Source organism: Actinia tenebrosa, unplaced genomic scaffold (genome assembly GCF_029948245.1).
Source record: "Actinia tenebrosa isolate PJP-AT-01 unplaced genomic scaffold, QUT_ActTen_1.0 PGA_scaffold4__44_contigs__length_22323623, whole genome shotgun sequence".
NCBI lineage: Eukaryota > Metazoa > Cnidaria > Anthozoa > Actiniaria > Actiniidae > Actinia > Actinia tenebrosa.
In genome coordinates, this window is record NW_028292581.1 from 21,640,176 (window position 1) to 21,657,990 (window position 17,815).

The 17,815-nt window shown below is 35.0% G+C and overlaps 2 protein-coding genes across 3 annotated transcripts; one reads left to right on the top strand and one right to left on the bottom strand.

Moving 5' to 3' along the window:
• Window positions 1-1,394: 1,394 nt before the first annotated feature.
• Window positions 1,395-3,860, bottom strand: LOC116295864 (uncharacterized). Its single transcript, XM_031703821.2, has 2 exons — window positions 3,252-3,860; window positions 1,395-2,985 (listed from the first exon to the last, which is right to left on the bottom strand). The coding sequence occupies exons 1-2, from the start codon at window positions 3,847-3,849 to the stop codon at window positions 2,225-2,227; spliced, it is 1,359 nt and encodes a 452-aa protein (XP_031559681.2). The 5' UTR covers window positions 3,850-3,860; the 3' UTR covers window positions 1,395-2,224.
• A 3,923-nt stretch (window positions 3,861-7,783) lies between these two features.
• On the top strand, window positions 7,784-17,768 carry LOC116297266 (uncharacterized). Of its 2 annotated transcripts, XM_089036572.1 has the most exons (16): window positions 7,784-8,227; window positions 9,118-9,325; window positions 9,475-9,589; window positions 10,003-10,266; window positions 10,760-10,875; window positions 11,049-11,134; window positions 11,247-11,511; window positions 12,786-12,965; window positions 13,347-13,446; window positions 14,412-14,459; window positions 14,851-14,907; window positions 15,042-15,086; window positions 15,268-15,318; window positions 16,203-16,250; window positions 16,501-16,557; window positions 17,297-17,768. In XM_089036572.1, the coding sequence occupies exons 1-16, from the start codon at window positions 7,890-7,892 to the stop codon at window positions 17,362-17,364; spliced, it is 2,046 nt and encodes a 681-aa protein (XP_088892698.1). In that variant the 5' UTR covers window positions 7,784-7,889; the 3' UTR covers window positions 17,365-17,768. The 2 variants fall into 2 exon arrangements, with proteins under 2 accessions (XP_088892698.1, XP_088892699.1); XM_089036573.1 differs by lacking the exons at window positions 16,203-16,250; window positions 16,501-16,557; window positions 17,297-17,768 and adding an exon at window positions 15,393-16,150.
• The last annotated feature ends 47 nt before the right edge of the window (window positions 17,769-17,815 follow it).

The following is a 17,815-nucleotide window of genomic DNA, read 5'->3' on the forward strand; positions in this document are numbered from 1 at the left end:
CATGTGTATTCACTGTTATCAAGTGTATTCACTGTTATCATGTGTATTCACTGTAATCATGTGTATTCACTGTTATCATGTGTATTCACTGCAATCACTGCAATCATGTGTATTCACTGTTATCAAGTGTGTTCACAGTGATCATGTGTGTTCACTGTAATCACTGCAATCATGTGTATTCACTGTTATCAAGTGTATTCACTGTTATCAAGTGTATTCACTGTTATCATGTGTATTCACTGTTATCATGTGTATTCACTATAATCACGTGTATTCACTGTTATCATGTGTATTCATGTGTATTCACTGCAATCATGAGTATTCACAGTATTCATGTGTATTCATGTGTATTCACTGCAATCATGTGTATTCACTGTATTCACTGTATTCATGTGTATTCACTGTATTTATGTGTATTCACTGTGATCATGTGTATTCACTGCAATCATGTGTATTCACTGTATTCATGTGTATTCACTGTAATCACGTGTATTCACTGTATTCATGTGTATTCACTGTATTCATGTGTATTCACTGTATTCATGTGTATTCACTGTTATCAAGTGTGTTCACTGTGATCATGTGTATTCACTGTTATCAATGCAATCATGTGTATTCACTGTGATCAAGTGTATTCACTGTAATCATGTGTGTTCACTGTGATCATGTGTATTCATGTGTATTCACTGCAATCATTTGTATTCACTGTATTCATGTGTGTTCACTGTTATCATGTGTATTCACTGTTATCAATGCAATCATGTGTATTCACAGTTATCATGCGTGTTCACTGTTATCATGTGTATTTTCTATAGTTTAAAACGATTTTCAAATTTAGTAGAGGAGGAAGATTTTCGGAAAAAACGTGCGGAAACTGAAAAATCCCTCCTTTTATAGCCTTATATCTTTTAACCAATACGGTGACCCCCTTCTCTTTTTTTATTATACCATAACAATGAACTTAAAATAACAGAATTAAAAACAAAAAAAATCATAGAATAATTTTGAAGATTCGGTACTACATTAAACTTGAACTTGAGTGCTTTGGCTTCTCAGTGCTTGCGAAATCCGCGAAACAAAATTTCCACATATTACTTATTTTATATTATATTATTATGTTATATTTTTTGCCTAACAAGCGGCAGTTATTTTTTCTCACCTTGCATTGCAATTTCATATTTTTGTTACAGCATAAAAATCCAATTTTAATTTTCATGAAAACGCTTCATTTTTCATTTTTCGCTAGTCTAGCAGTGCAATCCTGAATACTGAACTTCGCAGAGAAAATTTCAAGCTTTTTGATTTCTTGTCACAAATGTTTGAGTTGTGGTCGGTTGCAACGCGACAAATAAACAATTAACATTGCGAGAGAAAAAAACATGTGTAAACAGCAGTTTTAGGGCAACATTGAAGGGAAATTTTCTTTTATTTTAAAATGACTTTTGAAAATTATAAGACAATAGAAAAAATTAAGAGAATAAAAGGGACAGCGATAATAGAGGTATGAAACGTCGTTATGCAAAGTGTTTGGCTGTCTCCTTTCTTAGTAAAAGTATACCACCAAACTTCAAGTATATTTGGAGTTATAAAACCATTGAAATGTCCTAAGTTTTTGCTTATTGTTTGTATGTTGTAAATTACGACAAAGTTACGAGCATGCGCAGTGCGTTTTCACCCGTTTTGTAGGTTGATTTCATCGTAATTTCACCGTACAGTATTTATTAACAAGATATTTTTTACAAACAGCAACGTTCAATAACATAATAGCAACTATTAAAATGATGATTATGTTTAACTTTCGTAGATTGATAAATAGAGTGCAAACAATAGAGTACAACACTATAAGTGTGTAACATAAATACCACTAAATACTGCTACATTATGCTAATCCTATTGTTTTCTATTGTTTGATTAGCACTAATTACTCACTAAATAGTGCGAAGCGTTGCACACTTTTAGTCTTTGTACTCTATAACCGTTAAACTTTAGTAATACTAAATAGCACAATTTCATGCAAATTCCATTGTTTTCTATTGTTTAATTAGCAATATTTTGTACTATTTAGTAATAGTGTTTCACAGATTAATTGTTTGCACTCCATATTCTTAATTATCCACAAAGTACCTATATTTCTCCTTTTCGATAAAATGTCTAATCATTATTAATCATTATTATCTCAGCGCGCCCATTAATATCCTCTATTTATTCAATTTAAATGTCTTGCTTAATGTTCACCATGACCACCGGATTTTCCCATGATGACCATTTGCTTCGCTTCGATCTGCTTCAACTTTCCTTGAATTTCGCTAGTTTTCTTTGAACGCACGGGTAGTTTAGTTTCCTCACAAATTGTGGACTGCGTAACATGGTTGTACAATTGGGTAATGTTTCCTACTGAAAGTGGTACCAAACAGGACAGGATAGCTTTCATTATAGTGAAAAGCATACATGTTTCATATTCTGACCACACGGAAGAAGTCGGTTTGCTTCCTTTCTCTAATAGGTAATCAGCACTCCGCATCTTCTTGAATGGTGAGGGGTTTGATCTTTTTCTTTTCGTAACTGGACTATGCGAAACATCGTAAGGCCTAGTGCATTCTCCATACACTTTTTTGCAGTTTTTGCAATAGCAATGTTCTCCGCATGGTTTCTTGTTTTTGAAGCAAGGACACTTTGTTTTTCGTGTTGTATTGTTGCATGCGATGTATTCTTTAGATTCTTTATATTCTGCGCTTTCGCCGCACCTGCAGGACATCTGTGCCTTTTCTGTGTCTGTGCTTATTTCATCCTTGTTTTGACAGCCTCTACATCTGCAGCTGTTGCAGCAGGACAATCCCTCCATCACACAAGGACATTTCCGGCCAGCTCGCGCAGCGTCAGTGTCAGTGTCGAATGGTATGCAAGACGACACACTTTGCCCTTTCTTATTTCTTCCACAAGAACAGGTTTTTCTTTGACCGTTCGAAGCGGCCTCATTGGCATTTTCTGTAAAGATAAAATAAAATAAGATAAAAGATAAAATAACAATGAAACATTTGTTATCCAAACTTCGTATGACTGTATTTCAAAAGACTATATTTCGATCAATTCACGAATCACGCGCTTTTTTCCCCGTGAATTAAAACTGAATATATCAAAAAATGCATGAATGAGAACTTATGATATCTCGAATCATGCACTCGCGGATTTAAGTCAAATAACAGATCACGTAAAACCCCTTCCAGTCCCTGATATGATATCGTTCAAATTACCTTCATCGTTGTTCAGCAATGAAGTAGCGTCGTAATGACCTGGACCATAGGCATTAAAGGACATGCATAGCATCTCTGTCACGATCTGCTGTTCGGGTACAAAGGGAATATATGGTAATCCAGGTAAGTTGGTGACGACCAATATGGGAATTTTCAACACATCTGAACACACTTTCATTATCAAGTCTCCCATTTCCCCACAATAGGTCCCTTCATCTCGAAATCGTTCAGTTTCATAGTTCATTTCCTGTTGATCAACTCCAAGCATTTGTTGATAGTCTTCACTTGATTGCACTGCGTTGACAAAAATTTGACGAAGGAAATGGACGTCTTCGTCAAAACTTCCTCCTAAGCCTAAGTCTGTTAAGTATTTCTTTAAAGTTGTTTCCGTTTGCAATTCGTTTGATTTACGAAGCTGTTTAATAATGCTGGCAAAAGCACAGTCGCCATCTCCTGCTACTGGATCACGACTCAAATTAAGTGAGGTTAAATTTCTGCTAAGTAAATCTTCTTGCTCGCTTTGGGAAATATCGTTGTGTCCATTGTCTGTTAACAGAACATTCTTTACTCCAGTCAGCTGCATCCACGGAATATCCATGACGTTAAAACTTCTGTCTTTGCATTGCTTTTTCACTTTCTCAAGTGTGTCGAATAACATTATTGTGTTTTCACAAATCATCGCTGCCACGAAATCGTTGAACATATCCTCGATGGTCTCAATTACCACTAATACTGATGAATCTGTGTCCAAGTTCTTGATGTTTTTAACTTTACGCTGTTCCCAAACCCTATCTAAACTGTGGTTAGCATTCTGTGTCGCGCTCTTAAAGTAACTCGTTTTCTCTTTTTCGGCATCGCTTTCAGTTAAGCTATATTTTGGAAGAGGCATAAAAGGTACGACTCTTGCATTGCTTTGGTGTTTTTTGCCCATTTTCTTTACATTTATTCCATAAAAAATCAGACTTAAAACTGCAACAGCGATTTCCGGACTTATAGTTGTGGCACCACAAAGAAGACTCTCGTTTAAGGTGTGGTGGAGACGTTCGTTGCACTCAGTGCCTTGTCCCGGTGGAAGTCCTGATAAACATCCCTTACGTATATGTATTTTTAAATTTTCCAGTTCTTGTAGAGTTTTAGTTTGAGTGTTACAGTTCAAAAGTTCTCTCCATCTAATAAGGAAATTGTTTAGATTTTGTTCAATAACATCAGGTTGCGGCGTTTGCTGATTGCGAAGGTGTCCACAATCTCCGTCGTTGCGAAATATTAACCCAAAATCTTTAGATATTTGTCTCGATGTTTCAGTACCTTTTGGAAAAGTTTTCACGACTCTCTGTACAGCATGAAACAAATCCAACTTGACGACCACGCCCGGAAAGACTGATTCATATTGTTTTCTCACTTTACAACAATCATCGACGATAACCGTTTCAAGCCCTTCTCTCATAACACTCTTTAAATATTGTAATAAATCTTTAATTTCCTCAAACGCCGTTGATCTTGTAAGCCGCCAGCCTACGATTTGGCGATTCTCGTTCATCACTATGTATAAGTTTTCAAATTGCCGAATAAACCTGTTGTCACTAGCTCTTGAAGCCCCGATATATTTACTAATTCTAAAAGTATGGTCGCATGTTATAATTTTACTAACTTGTGCGCATTTTTCCATTTCCCTTTTATAATTCGGTTCTTTGTCATTAAAGTCAGCTAAGAATATTTCCATAATTTTGTCGTTACTTGGAAACGAAAACAGAATATTGCTGTAAAACCCTTCAAAATCATTCTGATCCGAATCATTTCCACAATGATTGTGAAAGAGAGAATAACGTTCCATTTTTTCACAGTACTCTTTAAAATTTGTTGCAGCAATCCCAGCGGAGATTTGTAGAAAATTGACTCCTTGAATGATCTGGGTTTCGATGAAGTCAACTAACACCTTTGTGCAAGCAGATTTATAAAACATCTCAATAGGAAAACATCCAACTCCATACAATTTTGGTATACAGCGTAAAATATCCATACTAGCAGATAGATATTTGTGATGGTTTCCTCCTTGTTTGCAAATGTACACTCTTTGAATTAATAAAATGTTACCTCTCAAATCATATACAAGACGTGGGTTTCTTGGACTTCTTTTACAAAGTTCATCAGTAAAGAAACCAGCTTTCATTGGAAGATTATGATGAGGGCAGATTATTGTTAAATCAAAGTGTTCCATGGGGCACCATATATAAATCTTTGGCAACAGAAAATGTTGCTTATGTTGTCGTCCTATTCGTGGTGCTTCAACCACGGAATCAAACCTATCACTTGTCGGGTTTTCTCTAAACGCATTCACCAGAGCTTTGATGTATTCCTCTAGGATAGAATCCTTTATAACTACTTCGTTGGTTTGTTGACAACTTTGGAGAATGAAAAGAACAGCACATAGTATTGAATAAAGGAACATATTGATCGTTTGAACTCCAGAACCGGAATCGGTGTAATGAAAGGAGGCAGTGTTCACTCAAACCGTGAAACCGATCAGACGGACACTCAATTTTTAGGTGTGGTTTCAGCCCAACACCTTTGTGATTGAGTCCAGGTTCTATCACACCCCAACAGAATGACGCATTGTTCCAGCAGAGAATCCAACATTTTAGGTGTGTCTGTCAGCTCGACACCTTTTCTGATTGACAACGATTGCTTTGCGTCTTGATTGGCTCGGCTTTATTTACACGTTAAGGTATTGGATTCAGCCAGAATAAAATACAGAGAAACAGTCACTTCTTTCTCTTTCTAGCTTAGTACAGGGTACGGCGCGTGTCACACTGTTCCAACTGCGAAATCTTTTTACACTCTGGAAGGATAGGTCGTTTTTGCGTGTACGCTTTAGACAAAATGAATCAAGATAATCAATGCTTTTCTCAAGATAATCAAGGTTCTTCTCAAGACTTGGATAGCCAGGTGTTGTATTTAAAAACATTTTTTTTAAACAAATATAATTTATAACATATGATTTAAAAGTGCCCGGGTCGATGCACGTGCATAAACGCCAAAGTTGAAAATCACGAAGGATAGATAGATAGATAGATAGATAGATAGATAGATAGATAGATAGATAGATAGATAGATAAACTTTATTAAGAGTGTCAAGTTATTTAGCTAGAATAATAAGCTAATTGGGGACACTTTAAGTTTTTATTTCACCCGTTGTGGGAAGTTGCGGCAAGTTTGCTTCTGGATCAAAAGTGTGAGTGGATTTTTGTTATCTCAAGCCATAAATATCACTTGTACTAACTTTTAGTTCCTCGCAATTGTCGTAGGCGCTCATTTATAGACTATTTGAATACATTTATCTATTCTTTATGGTAATGGAGTAATTTAATTGAATTCTCGAGCGGCTATTGTTGACCATGCTCTTCAAGGGAGAAAGCGCGTTGTCTAAGAATGTGGAATCTGGCTATTAGTCGATGAAGAATAATGCAAGCAGAATATTTCATTGGGGGAAAAGGGGATGATGAAGAACTCCAGATAATAGTTGCCTAAAATGTAGATGAAAATAACAATGCCCAGGAACGTAAACATGCTGTTTCGAAGAAAAAAAAGTGACACAGGGAAGTTCACACTAGACCGACATAATTTGTCTGAGTCCTTTGATTCATGAAAAACTTTAACAAAAATTGTTTGGCCTGTTGTGTTCGCACTACAAGATACCAAAATCTGATCCGCAAGAAGCATATGTCAATCATAATGTGACACTACATGACGTGTTTCTTCACCTCTCTATTTTTCTTTTTCGCTTTTTTGCAAGGTCGGATTTATTACATGCAGAAACAACTTTATGATTATGCTTTGTCCTTTGAGAGTCCAGCAAATTCAAAACCAAATTGTGCTTCGAATAATTAATGGAAGACGGCGACGAATATTTCAGCCGTATTGGATATGTATTGGCTACTTCTGGCCTTTCAAGCCTTCTTTGCTTGCTTCACTGCTTGAATAGTTGTAGCTATATTAAATGCCTGTAGTTTGCGCGCCATTTCTATCTGACTTAGTGTTTTGTTGCCTATTACCGGGTTGAGATGAATCCATTCGCGATCCGTATGAGCGCAAAATGCATATATATGATTTTGTAAGGGATTAAGAAATCTGACAGTTTTGACGTTTGAAAAATATTTGGTCCTGCTTCGAAGCAGGCCGACGGCGTCTTTGAAATTTGGTAGAGCGAGACAATTTTTGTAAGGGATTGATCATTAGATAATTTTGATTACATGATAATTATTTTTTTGGCTCAACCCTTCCACGTCATATTTTCGTACACTTATATATTTTACTTCTAGCATAAGAGGTTGCACGATTTTTTTTTTTTTCTTTTTTCTTTTGAGGTTAAGTGCTTGCTCGACATTTTTTGGGAATTTACGCAACCCACCATCAACTATCTAATTAGCTAATGGTCCATCCCTAAGATTTAAAAAAATGCGTTCGCACTAGGAAACGATCGATGTTGACAGTTTTTTTTTTTTTTTTTTTTTTTTTTTGCAAAACAAACATCAATTTACGGGCACAAATTATCAATTATTATATATTTGATAGAAGGCGCTTGCCATATCATCGAATGTATGCTATTTTTTGTATTCATCGAATGTATGCTAAACTTATTACATGGAAAAAAAAAACGATTTGCCAATTTTCCAAAAAAGGCAGTCAAATCTCGCAATCCCCAAATTATTAAAACTGCAAATCCCGCTTCCCATTCTGTTTTTAGCATCGACTTTTAAAATACACATTTTTTTCCCTTTTCAGAATACATCCAATTCCCCCAGTACGGCCGCTGGTCTTTTCGAAAAAGACAATTGTCTTGTGTTTAAAGAACAAAAAAGCAATAGAACAGTTGTTGCCACCAATTTTGTGGTCAAAGTTGTCGACAAGTTCGAGTCGGAAAAAATGAGGGGCTACGTATTTGAATTAAGGATGGTAGACAGTGGCAACTCCAAGACTTGGTAAGATTTTTTATGATGGTAAGATGGTATCGCAATACAACGATTTAACGTGAGCGTTAGGTTTACAGAATTAGGATCCCTATGGAATTATGTATTTGATTCATTTGTATCCGTAATCATGTGTCTTCTCATTCCTCACCATTATACAAATATTATATATATTTTCCACTCAAAGAAAGAAAAGAAGATGAAAGTAAAACCAGGTAAAGGAAATAGAAAACAACAAAAAAACATAAACATAAACAAAATGAACAAAATTGGCCTCTGAACATTTACAGTAAAATCAAATGATTTTTTTTGAAAAAAAAAAAAAAAAAATTCCGCCATATTGTCATAGAGAAGACCAAAATTGTCATGGTATTATTAAACCCGAACCCGAAGGAGAAAAAAGTGGTGGTTATTGAAACCAAATAACACATTAACTACTGACGAAAGAAAAAAATAATACACTGTTTCTAAATAGTTTGTTTAGGACTCAAACCACAAAAGATGAGTTTTTTACTATTGTAGATTTAATTTTGGTAATAAGTAAAACATATCACCAAAAAAGAAATTATGATTTTTTAATCTCTTTATTTTTTAAGTTTGGTTTGGTTTAACTCCTTAAACCATACATTGTTAGATTTCCTTGTTGTTGTTTCCTTCCATATAATCGAAAACATATCATGTCTGAAATAAAAAGAACCTTTAGAAAAAGTAATCATTCAAATTGTGATTCAGTGATTGCAGATTACAATGAATGAGATGTTTTGAATTTTGACATTATTTGCTTCAAAATGCTCATTGTTTTTGTATAAGACCACCAGACCACCTCAATAAAAAGTAATATACAATTGCCTTTTATATGATTATCCCATGCTAACTTGTAACCAATTACATATAATTTACAGGAACTGTGCTCTTTCCATGCAGCAGCTCTGCAGCTCACAAGTTGTGTTTAGTGCACTGCAGCACACTTCTAAAAATTCACTGTGGTACAAGATACCAAAAGACGCCCCTGGATCGGTTGACCTTGCAACCCATATGTTTAGCCTTACTAGATTACATGATGAGAAACGGCAAGAAAACCCTGCCGTTCCCAAAAAGGTCGTCAGAAAGGTATAAATTGATATGACAAAATTTGGGTTTTAATTTATGGGTTCACAATAACACATTAACGCAGTATAAAATACGGATGGTGCCCAGCAGCCCAGTGTGCACTAATGAGTTCTGATCTTATAAATTGTCATATATTAATAATTTCATAGTTTCCATCATGGAAAGGTGACATTTTTGTGGTGGACGAGGAGGTCCAGTTCAATGTGAGGAACAAGTGTCTCCTTGAACCATCACAAAGACTTATTTGCATTGCCGATCCCAAGGGTAAGAACACATTTTCAATATACAATGTTGAAGTGTAAATAGAGTATTTTCTTGTTTAATTTCTGACAAGTTATCTGGGGCAGATATAGCATAATGATTTCGAGTAGGGGAAGGGGGTTTCATTTCAAGAATACCACCTCATGCTACAGAAGGTTGTACTCATACATTTATACGATACCTAATTTATTCAGTATATTTAATGATATGCAAAACAGAAAACTAGAAAAAGAACTAGAAAAATATATACACCCATAAGCAGAAATTCTGATCCTTTTGTACGCATATATACGTCAAGTACATCAAAAGTATATCAGAAAATAAGGGATATCATCCCTGATATTAATTTTTTGGGTTGTCTATCACTAGGGCTTTCGGAAATTTAAAATCTATAATCTATATTTTATTTGTTTCAGGTGTCCCTATTTCATCGGAAACGTTAAAAGAGCCCAAAAAAGAAGGGTTAACTAGTCTGATTGGGGCTATTAAAAGGTTAATGGTAAACAACTACCCGGCCGCATGCATGGCAATTGGGGGGGCTGTGATGTCACTTGGGTATACTAAAATTCACAAAAAAAATTCATCGTGCCCAGTAGTCCTACTAACTGGGGACACTGAGACTGGGAAGTCAACAATTTTACGTTGTTGTATGTCCCTATTCAGCGACAAAAACATAAGAGGTAAAATAATTGTCATGTATAACAGTCCCTAATAGTTTGTGTTTTTTTGGGTCAAATTCTATATGACCGTAATATAATAAGAACTTATGATTGGTGTTTCATGTTTACTTAGCTTGACACGTTCATATTTTTAATATGATTTTGATGTGTATGTCACTTATCATTTGCAACATACATCCTTTTTTGAATTTTTTGGAGTTGAAGGCAATTATAATAATTACAAACAGTTACAAATAGTTACATTAATATATCACATGATTTGTTGTGTGGGTGACCATGAAATGAATGAATATCTAAATTAATAGCCATCACCTTCATGGTTGTATCCTAAGGATTTTGCTATAGAGCCAACAGCATGGGGGATCAGGCCCCCTACCCCTCCTGTCTAACATATTCTCAAATAAACTTTATTTCAATTTGTTGTTGTTATTATTATTATCATTATTATTATTGGTAAGTGTTACAACAAATGTTTCATCTTTACATGTTCTAGACTACACTGGTAAGAAGGCGCTCCAAATGGCAACGCTGAACCACATGCCATTTGGATGGGATGATCCTAGTTCCGCATCAGATGTTGCAGAGGTTGTACAAGGGTTATTTAATGGGGTAGGTTAATGTTATCAATTAATTTATGTCACTAAATTATTTTCTTATCTGCTGCTGTGTATTATGTTGTGGTTTCAAAATGGGTATTGATTATTATCCATTTAATACATAAGCAATAGCATGAATTTTTTTAAACCCTTGTTGATTTCTTGTTAATCTATACAGTCATATAGGCTGGAAGACAAACCTGCTATTCGGATGGAGCCCCAATAAGGCCACCCATTATTACTGCAAATTTTGCTTGCAGTAATGATAAGAGGTAATTAAAAACTTACTCCATTTGCATTTAGGGTAGCTAGAGGATTGCCATATAATCATAACAGAATTTGTCATTTGAAAGCTAAATTACTTGAACATTTTCCACTCTTTAGAATTTTTTCAAGGGAAGCACTGGTGCTATTTCAGACACCAGATCCTTGTCACGAATACAGTCAAAAAAAGGCGATGGAGAGAGACCTAAACAAAGCTATTGATGGGGCGAGTTCCTCCTTCCTTGAGTGCTTGTCAAGTGTTCAGGCTTTCATCGCATGCGATGAAAGTACAGAACTGGAGGAAATCGCCCAGAAAGTCATCAGAGCGATTGCGAAGTCAAGGTGTGTAGACACCTACACTACATTACTGTGGTTTACTTTTGATGTAAGTATTTTTCTTCTATTTTTTATCAATATTCCTTTTTTTGAAACAGAAAATTGTTTAATGCTTTTGTTTTGGGGTGGAATATTTTTGAAGGTTTGGTTGCATCAGCTTGCAATGCTGAAGTTCAGGATAAATATATTATTCATGTATGACAATGCACTCTGACATTTAACTTTGGAAGACCATATTATGATTATCACTGCTCAAGGAACGAGTTAATTATATCATCATCACTAGTTTATAAATATTAATATCTATAATCCATACATTGCATAGCTTAGTATAAATAGATGTTAGAAAACCTTATAGCATTTTTGAAGTGGGTGGGATTGGGTGATGATTAGGGCTGCCCTGCCAAGTCCCACAGTAAGACAAGCGTTGTCGACCTGATGCCTGTTCAAAAATGAATATTAATTTTCCTGACCGATGTCATATTAATAGTTAATAAGTCCCTGTATGTCACAGCCATGTATGTTAATTATGTATCTTAATTAATTGCAATATTGCCTTCTTTAACATTTAGATAATGGAAAGAGCTGGTTTTCAACAGGATATTCCGCTAATATGGGAATATTGTAGTAATGTGCTTTTCCCGTACGTAAAAGCCCTGTATGACAGGGCTAGCCCAAAAATGCAGCTAGATGCTGCAGATAATCAGAAGTTGGATTTCCACTCTTTTTGGACATCCTTAAAACAATTGATTAATGATTTAAGCAAACATGAGGTGAGGGAACTGGTTTTTGGAACACACCGGATTATTCAGTGCATGTCAGTTATAAGCAATCTTTAATATTAAGCCTAAAGCGAGATGACGTTTCACTGACTCTATACCATAATAGTTTTTAAAATTCATTCATATTAAAATTTCTGATTCCTTAGAGAATACAGGAACAATAGTCATAATTAAAGAACAAAAGCAATGTCAAAAGGAATGGCCTAGAGACGAGGGTAAAACGTCATCTCGCTTCAGGATTAGTATATCGATCATCACTCTAGAATTCCATAAATTGTCAAGCAACAATGGTATTATGTTAAGTTAATTTTATCCTGTCCAAAGTAATGATTTATTTGGATTCATTATCATTCGCATTTTTCATCTGAAATTTATTACTTGCAGCCAATCAAAGCTCAGGAGAAAACAATATCAATTAACTTTCAACCAATTAAGCATGTGCCTTAATTTGTCAGCTTTATTTACCTTGTCAAAACGAGAAATTGATCGAGGGAGAAAATATTTTGCCTTGTCTTAGGGATATATGATTTTGCATTTTCAGATTGCAGTTTTGTCCAGATGTATTAAAGTAACTGGTGGAGTTGATGGATTGGCATTTAATTTCATGGCTATAGACAGAGCAATGAATACCAAGTCAAAGCAAATTTTGATGGGAATAGAGGGTGCCAAAACTCAGAGAGTTAGAATGGTGCATCCAGATTCACACATAACAAATTTCAAGGTTTGTATTTACATTGTTATGTCGTTATTAATTATTGTCCTGATTTTTATGTTGATAAATACAAATTATATTAATTAGATTTGCAGTCTGATACAGCTATTTCAAAAAACGTTTTGTGAAGGTTTCGTCACCATTTCTCATGTGTTAAATACCAAGCCCGAAATGCACTATGAATTCAATCAGCAAAAGGTCAAAATGATATGATATTTTTCCAAACTTTGTTTGCACATTTTTCATCATATCTTTTCTGTGCTGACATTATTTTCCCGGCTATAATACATTTCAAGTCGGTAAACAACAAAACTTTCACCAACTTTCTTTTTGAAATATAGCATCTTTTACATATCTCTTTTTTATGTAATCATTAATTCTTCACTTTAGAATATCCGTGGTAAAGATGTGGAGGGCAAGTCTGAGATGAAGACATGCATAGTGGTTCCTGTTAAGAAAGTGCCCTCAGAAATCATAGACATTGTTACAGGTATAAGCCACATTATTTATTAACTTTAAATCAAAATGTTTTATGTAGTGTTTAAAAAACGAGTAGGAGTGCTTTATGAGGTATAAAAGCAGGAGGCGTAGCCGAGTGCTCTTATACCTGATAAAACACGATCTACGAGTTTTTTGAACTGCTTAAGACACTCGTGAACAATAAAAAAAGATTTTGGTTCAACTGGAGCCACCATACACGTCATGAACATGGATTTTTCTACTTCGATAGAGATTTGACGTCACGGCCATGCCATGCGCAACCAGATTAAATAGAAGCTCCCACATGTTGGATATTGCGTGCCAAGGCAAAGACAGGCACGTTAGTCAAAGATTTTAAGGGTTGACTATGACCTTGATGAGGCTCTAAGTCTTCATCTAAACTTGGATGCATACTTCATCCCTGATGAAGTCATCCTCATAGTATTAGAGTAGTGGTCTTTATATAAAGACCACATGTGTCTTTATATAAAATCACTTGAATACTAATAGAGAGGACTTTATCGGGTATAAAGGTCCATGCACGTGACGTGTGGCTCCAATTGGACCATAAGTTTGTGAATTATTCATGAGTGATCTAAAGAGTACAAACACTGAAATTGTGTAACATAAATACCACTAAACACTGCTAAATTATGCTAATCCTATTATTTTCCATTGTTTAATTAGTACTATTTACTACTAAATAGTGCAAAGTGTTGCATACCTTTAGTCTTTGTACTCTAATAAGTATAATTATTATGAATATTTATCTGTAATTAATAAAATGAATGAATGAATAACTTTCCGTAACCTCAGTCAAACAAACAACTCTACTCGCATAGTACTCTTTAAGGTACTGTAAAACTGTGAGCAATGTCGCAATTGCGTCTGAGCAGTAAACTAACTAATGTGTTGCAAAGTTTTGTTAAATCTAAAAAATGAATCATTTAATATTGGTTTGTCACTTAACTGCAGGTGTCACTACTGAAGCAGATGATCATACAGAAGAGGATACTGAGCAAGGTATCTAGTTTATTTAATATATTTCTATGGGACTGTTCATTAATTATGTTTTTTTTGGAACCATGCATGAAAAATGCTGACCCACTCCCTAATAAGCATCATTTACCCCTCTCGATAAATAACGACCAGGCCCTAAGAGGACAGACACAAAACTCTGATGTCAATTTTTTTTTACAATACTATAACAAAAATAACGATAAGATGTTATCTTTTCTAGCGATCAAAACAAAGCATAACATTAAAGAGCGCGCTCAACGATGACAACTTTATATGTCTGTCCTCCTATTGATGACAAAAATCATCAAAAAGTGCACGAAAAATTTGTAAATTTTTGTCCATTTTTTTACTTAGTGATGAATCATTAAACCTTGTTTTGTAATGTTCACTGTAGGCATTTACACTAGTAGTAGAGCTGATGATGACAGAACTGATAACGATGCTGCGCAAGGTATGTGTGTCATATATGTTTGTACTGTGAAGAAGTTGGGAGCTGTGAACTGATAAAATACGTGAATGAATCGAATTTTTAAAATGTTGTTTTGTTGTTTTGTTGTTTTGTTGTTGTTTTGTTGTTCACTGCAGGCAAAGCTGATTACCATGACACAGCTGATGGCGATGCTATGCGAGGTATCTATAAATTATTATTATGGCAGAGGAAATAAGCTTATACATCCATCGGGACTGCGGCCCTCGGGATGCATATTCTATATTTTTTTAACTTTTGTGGAGTTGGGAGCTGTGAATCTTTTTGTGTTTTTACTTACAAATGAATCGAATTTTAAAAATGTTGTTTTGTCGTTCACCGCAGGCAACACTAAAGCCGATGATCACATAGCTGATGTCGATGCTTGTGAGCAAGGTAACTATAAACTTGTAATTTATGTACATGTGTTCATTTTAATCAAAAAGATGTTGTTTTGTCGTTCACCGCAGGCAACACTAAAGCCGATGAACTAAAAGTCGCTTCTTAAGACGTTTGCTTGTGAGTTTGAGGTTTTCAACCAATCACAACACCCGAAAACAATAGAAAGAAAAAGCCTCAAATTTTTCCCCCCCACATAGAATTTCTGTCGTATTGAAGCACAGAAGATTTAAAGGGATTTAAAGACTAAAAGGGAGTTTGTCAGTAGTTAAATATCACAAAAAATATACTTTTCCTCCATTTTTCGTGTTTCGACCAATAAGAAGATTTAAACAATACTACAATTATCACCTTTCTACATTCCATGCCGTTGAGTGCTATACACCTACTTTCAAGAACGTTATCAAACGGCAACAGAACATTAGTGATTTAGTGGGATAGGAATTATATTAAAAAACAAAAGAAGATCAATGAAGCTAAACTTTTTCTTTTGTCTTTTGATGTATTCCTTTCTCGCTAAATTACTAAATCTAATGATTAAAACACGTGTGTAACATAAATACCACTAAATACTGCTACATTATGCTAATCCTATTGTTTTCTATTGCTGAATTAGCGCTATTTACTCACTAAATAGTGCTAAGTGTTGGACACTTTTAGTAACAACATTATTGCAAGTAGGTGTATATATATAGTGACTCAAATAACTTTAGGTCAGGTGCACTGAGCTACTTGGACTCTTATGGTGAGCTAATTGAGGTCGTCAATGTGGGTTTTCAACTTGCTTAACGAATGAATTGTCAGGGTTTTTTTTTTGTAATATAAAAATGAATCACTGATTAAATGTTGCTTTTTTCGTGTAATTTTAATATCCCACATAGCCGATACTAAAGATGACAGTCAGACAGATGTGAAACTTCCTGAGAAAGGTATTTGAATAGTATTCCCATTCTTTAACATCTGTTTGGTATAACGTTAAAGTATCTGACTAAGTCTCACTATTTAAATGTTTAACAAACACATATAACATATAAACCGGACTAAAACTAGGTACGATAAGGGTTCGTGCTACTCCTTAAACTATAGAAATCCATTTTTTGAAGAATTTGACATGTAAGAACTAATAAAGCACAAACTAAAAAGGTCGTTGAAGCAATGTTGATTATTTTTCCTCAACAGTAGGCCATCGCTCAACTGCCATACTTTTGGATTCCTTGCACCCTGGGGAGTTGAAAGGTATGTTTTGTATTTAAATGTTTTGAGCTCATATTAAATGATGGCGATTATACATAATATTGACATTGTCAATTAATACATCAACCAAAAAAACAACAGCAACAACAACGCCTTGTTCCTATTCTCAATTTACACATTGCAAGAGATAGAACATGACCTCACAAATGTGACCCTCCAAGACCCAATGCAGGGCGGCGAAAGCTAAACTTTTTGGGGGGGGGGGGGGGGGCACTGCATCTATGCATTTATATTTATATTTAATATTGCGTGTGTGGGGGGAGGGGGGGGAGGAGAGGTGGGGGCACGTGCCACATAGTTCCGCCGCCCCTTTACATAAGCATAAGCCCTAAAAATAAAGCTACGCTCAACCGTCACATAAAACCTTAAATGAGACCTTAACTTGGGTGAGGAAAAAATGATGTTAATTTCATATGTTCCATGCAGCTAATATGAAGCATTAGACTAGAATGCAGTGATTCCATTAAGTTCTAAACTCATACCAACATTAAAGAGTTTGATAGATGTGTTGATCATCACAGTGAATGAGCCATCTAAGCGAACGCTAGTTTATGGCCTTTGCCAATTAAAAAATATAAAGCTAAATTTGCTTTGAAGTTGAAAAATATTTGGGATAAGTGAAAATTTATATTTGAGTTGCATGGTTAATTATCTGAACATATAAAAGTAATATCAGTAAATGGATAAATTTTTATCATTTTGTCAATTTTTAATATATTAGGTAAAAGGAAAAGAACACAAAGAGGACAAGAAACAGAGGAAAAGAGAAAAACAAAGAAGACAATATAATAATTAAAGGAAGGCTGGTCATAGAGTACGGGGCTGGAAATATAGGAGGGTGGGCCACAATTTTCATATGCACAAAAAGGGGTGGGTGAGAAAATATAATACACCTGATACACTCAAGGGGTGAGCCATGTAATTTCTTTGCAGAATTGTTCTGTGCTTGTGTATTGTTTCATAACTAGTCAAATTTACACCATTGGAGTAACAGAATATCTACACAAATGGGGCAATTTGTACATTTGTAAGATGGGCTTCCTTCCCCCCAAAATTAGACTATTCTGTTCAGGCTCATTGGTTCTGCCAAGCCCCAGTGGTTTTGTTTTCCACATGTAAATCTATAGTCTATACCGTATTTTAATCGGTCTATTGATATTTGAAGTCAATTAAAGGACAACAACAGCAACAAACTTGTGTTAATTAACAGGATAATTTGGTCAACTACGTACTACTACTA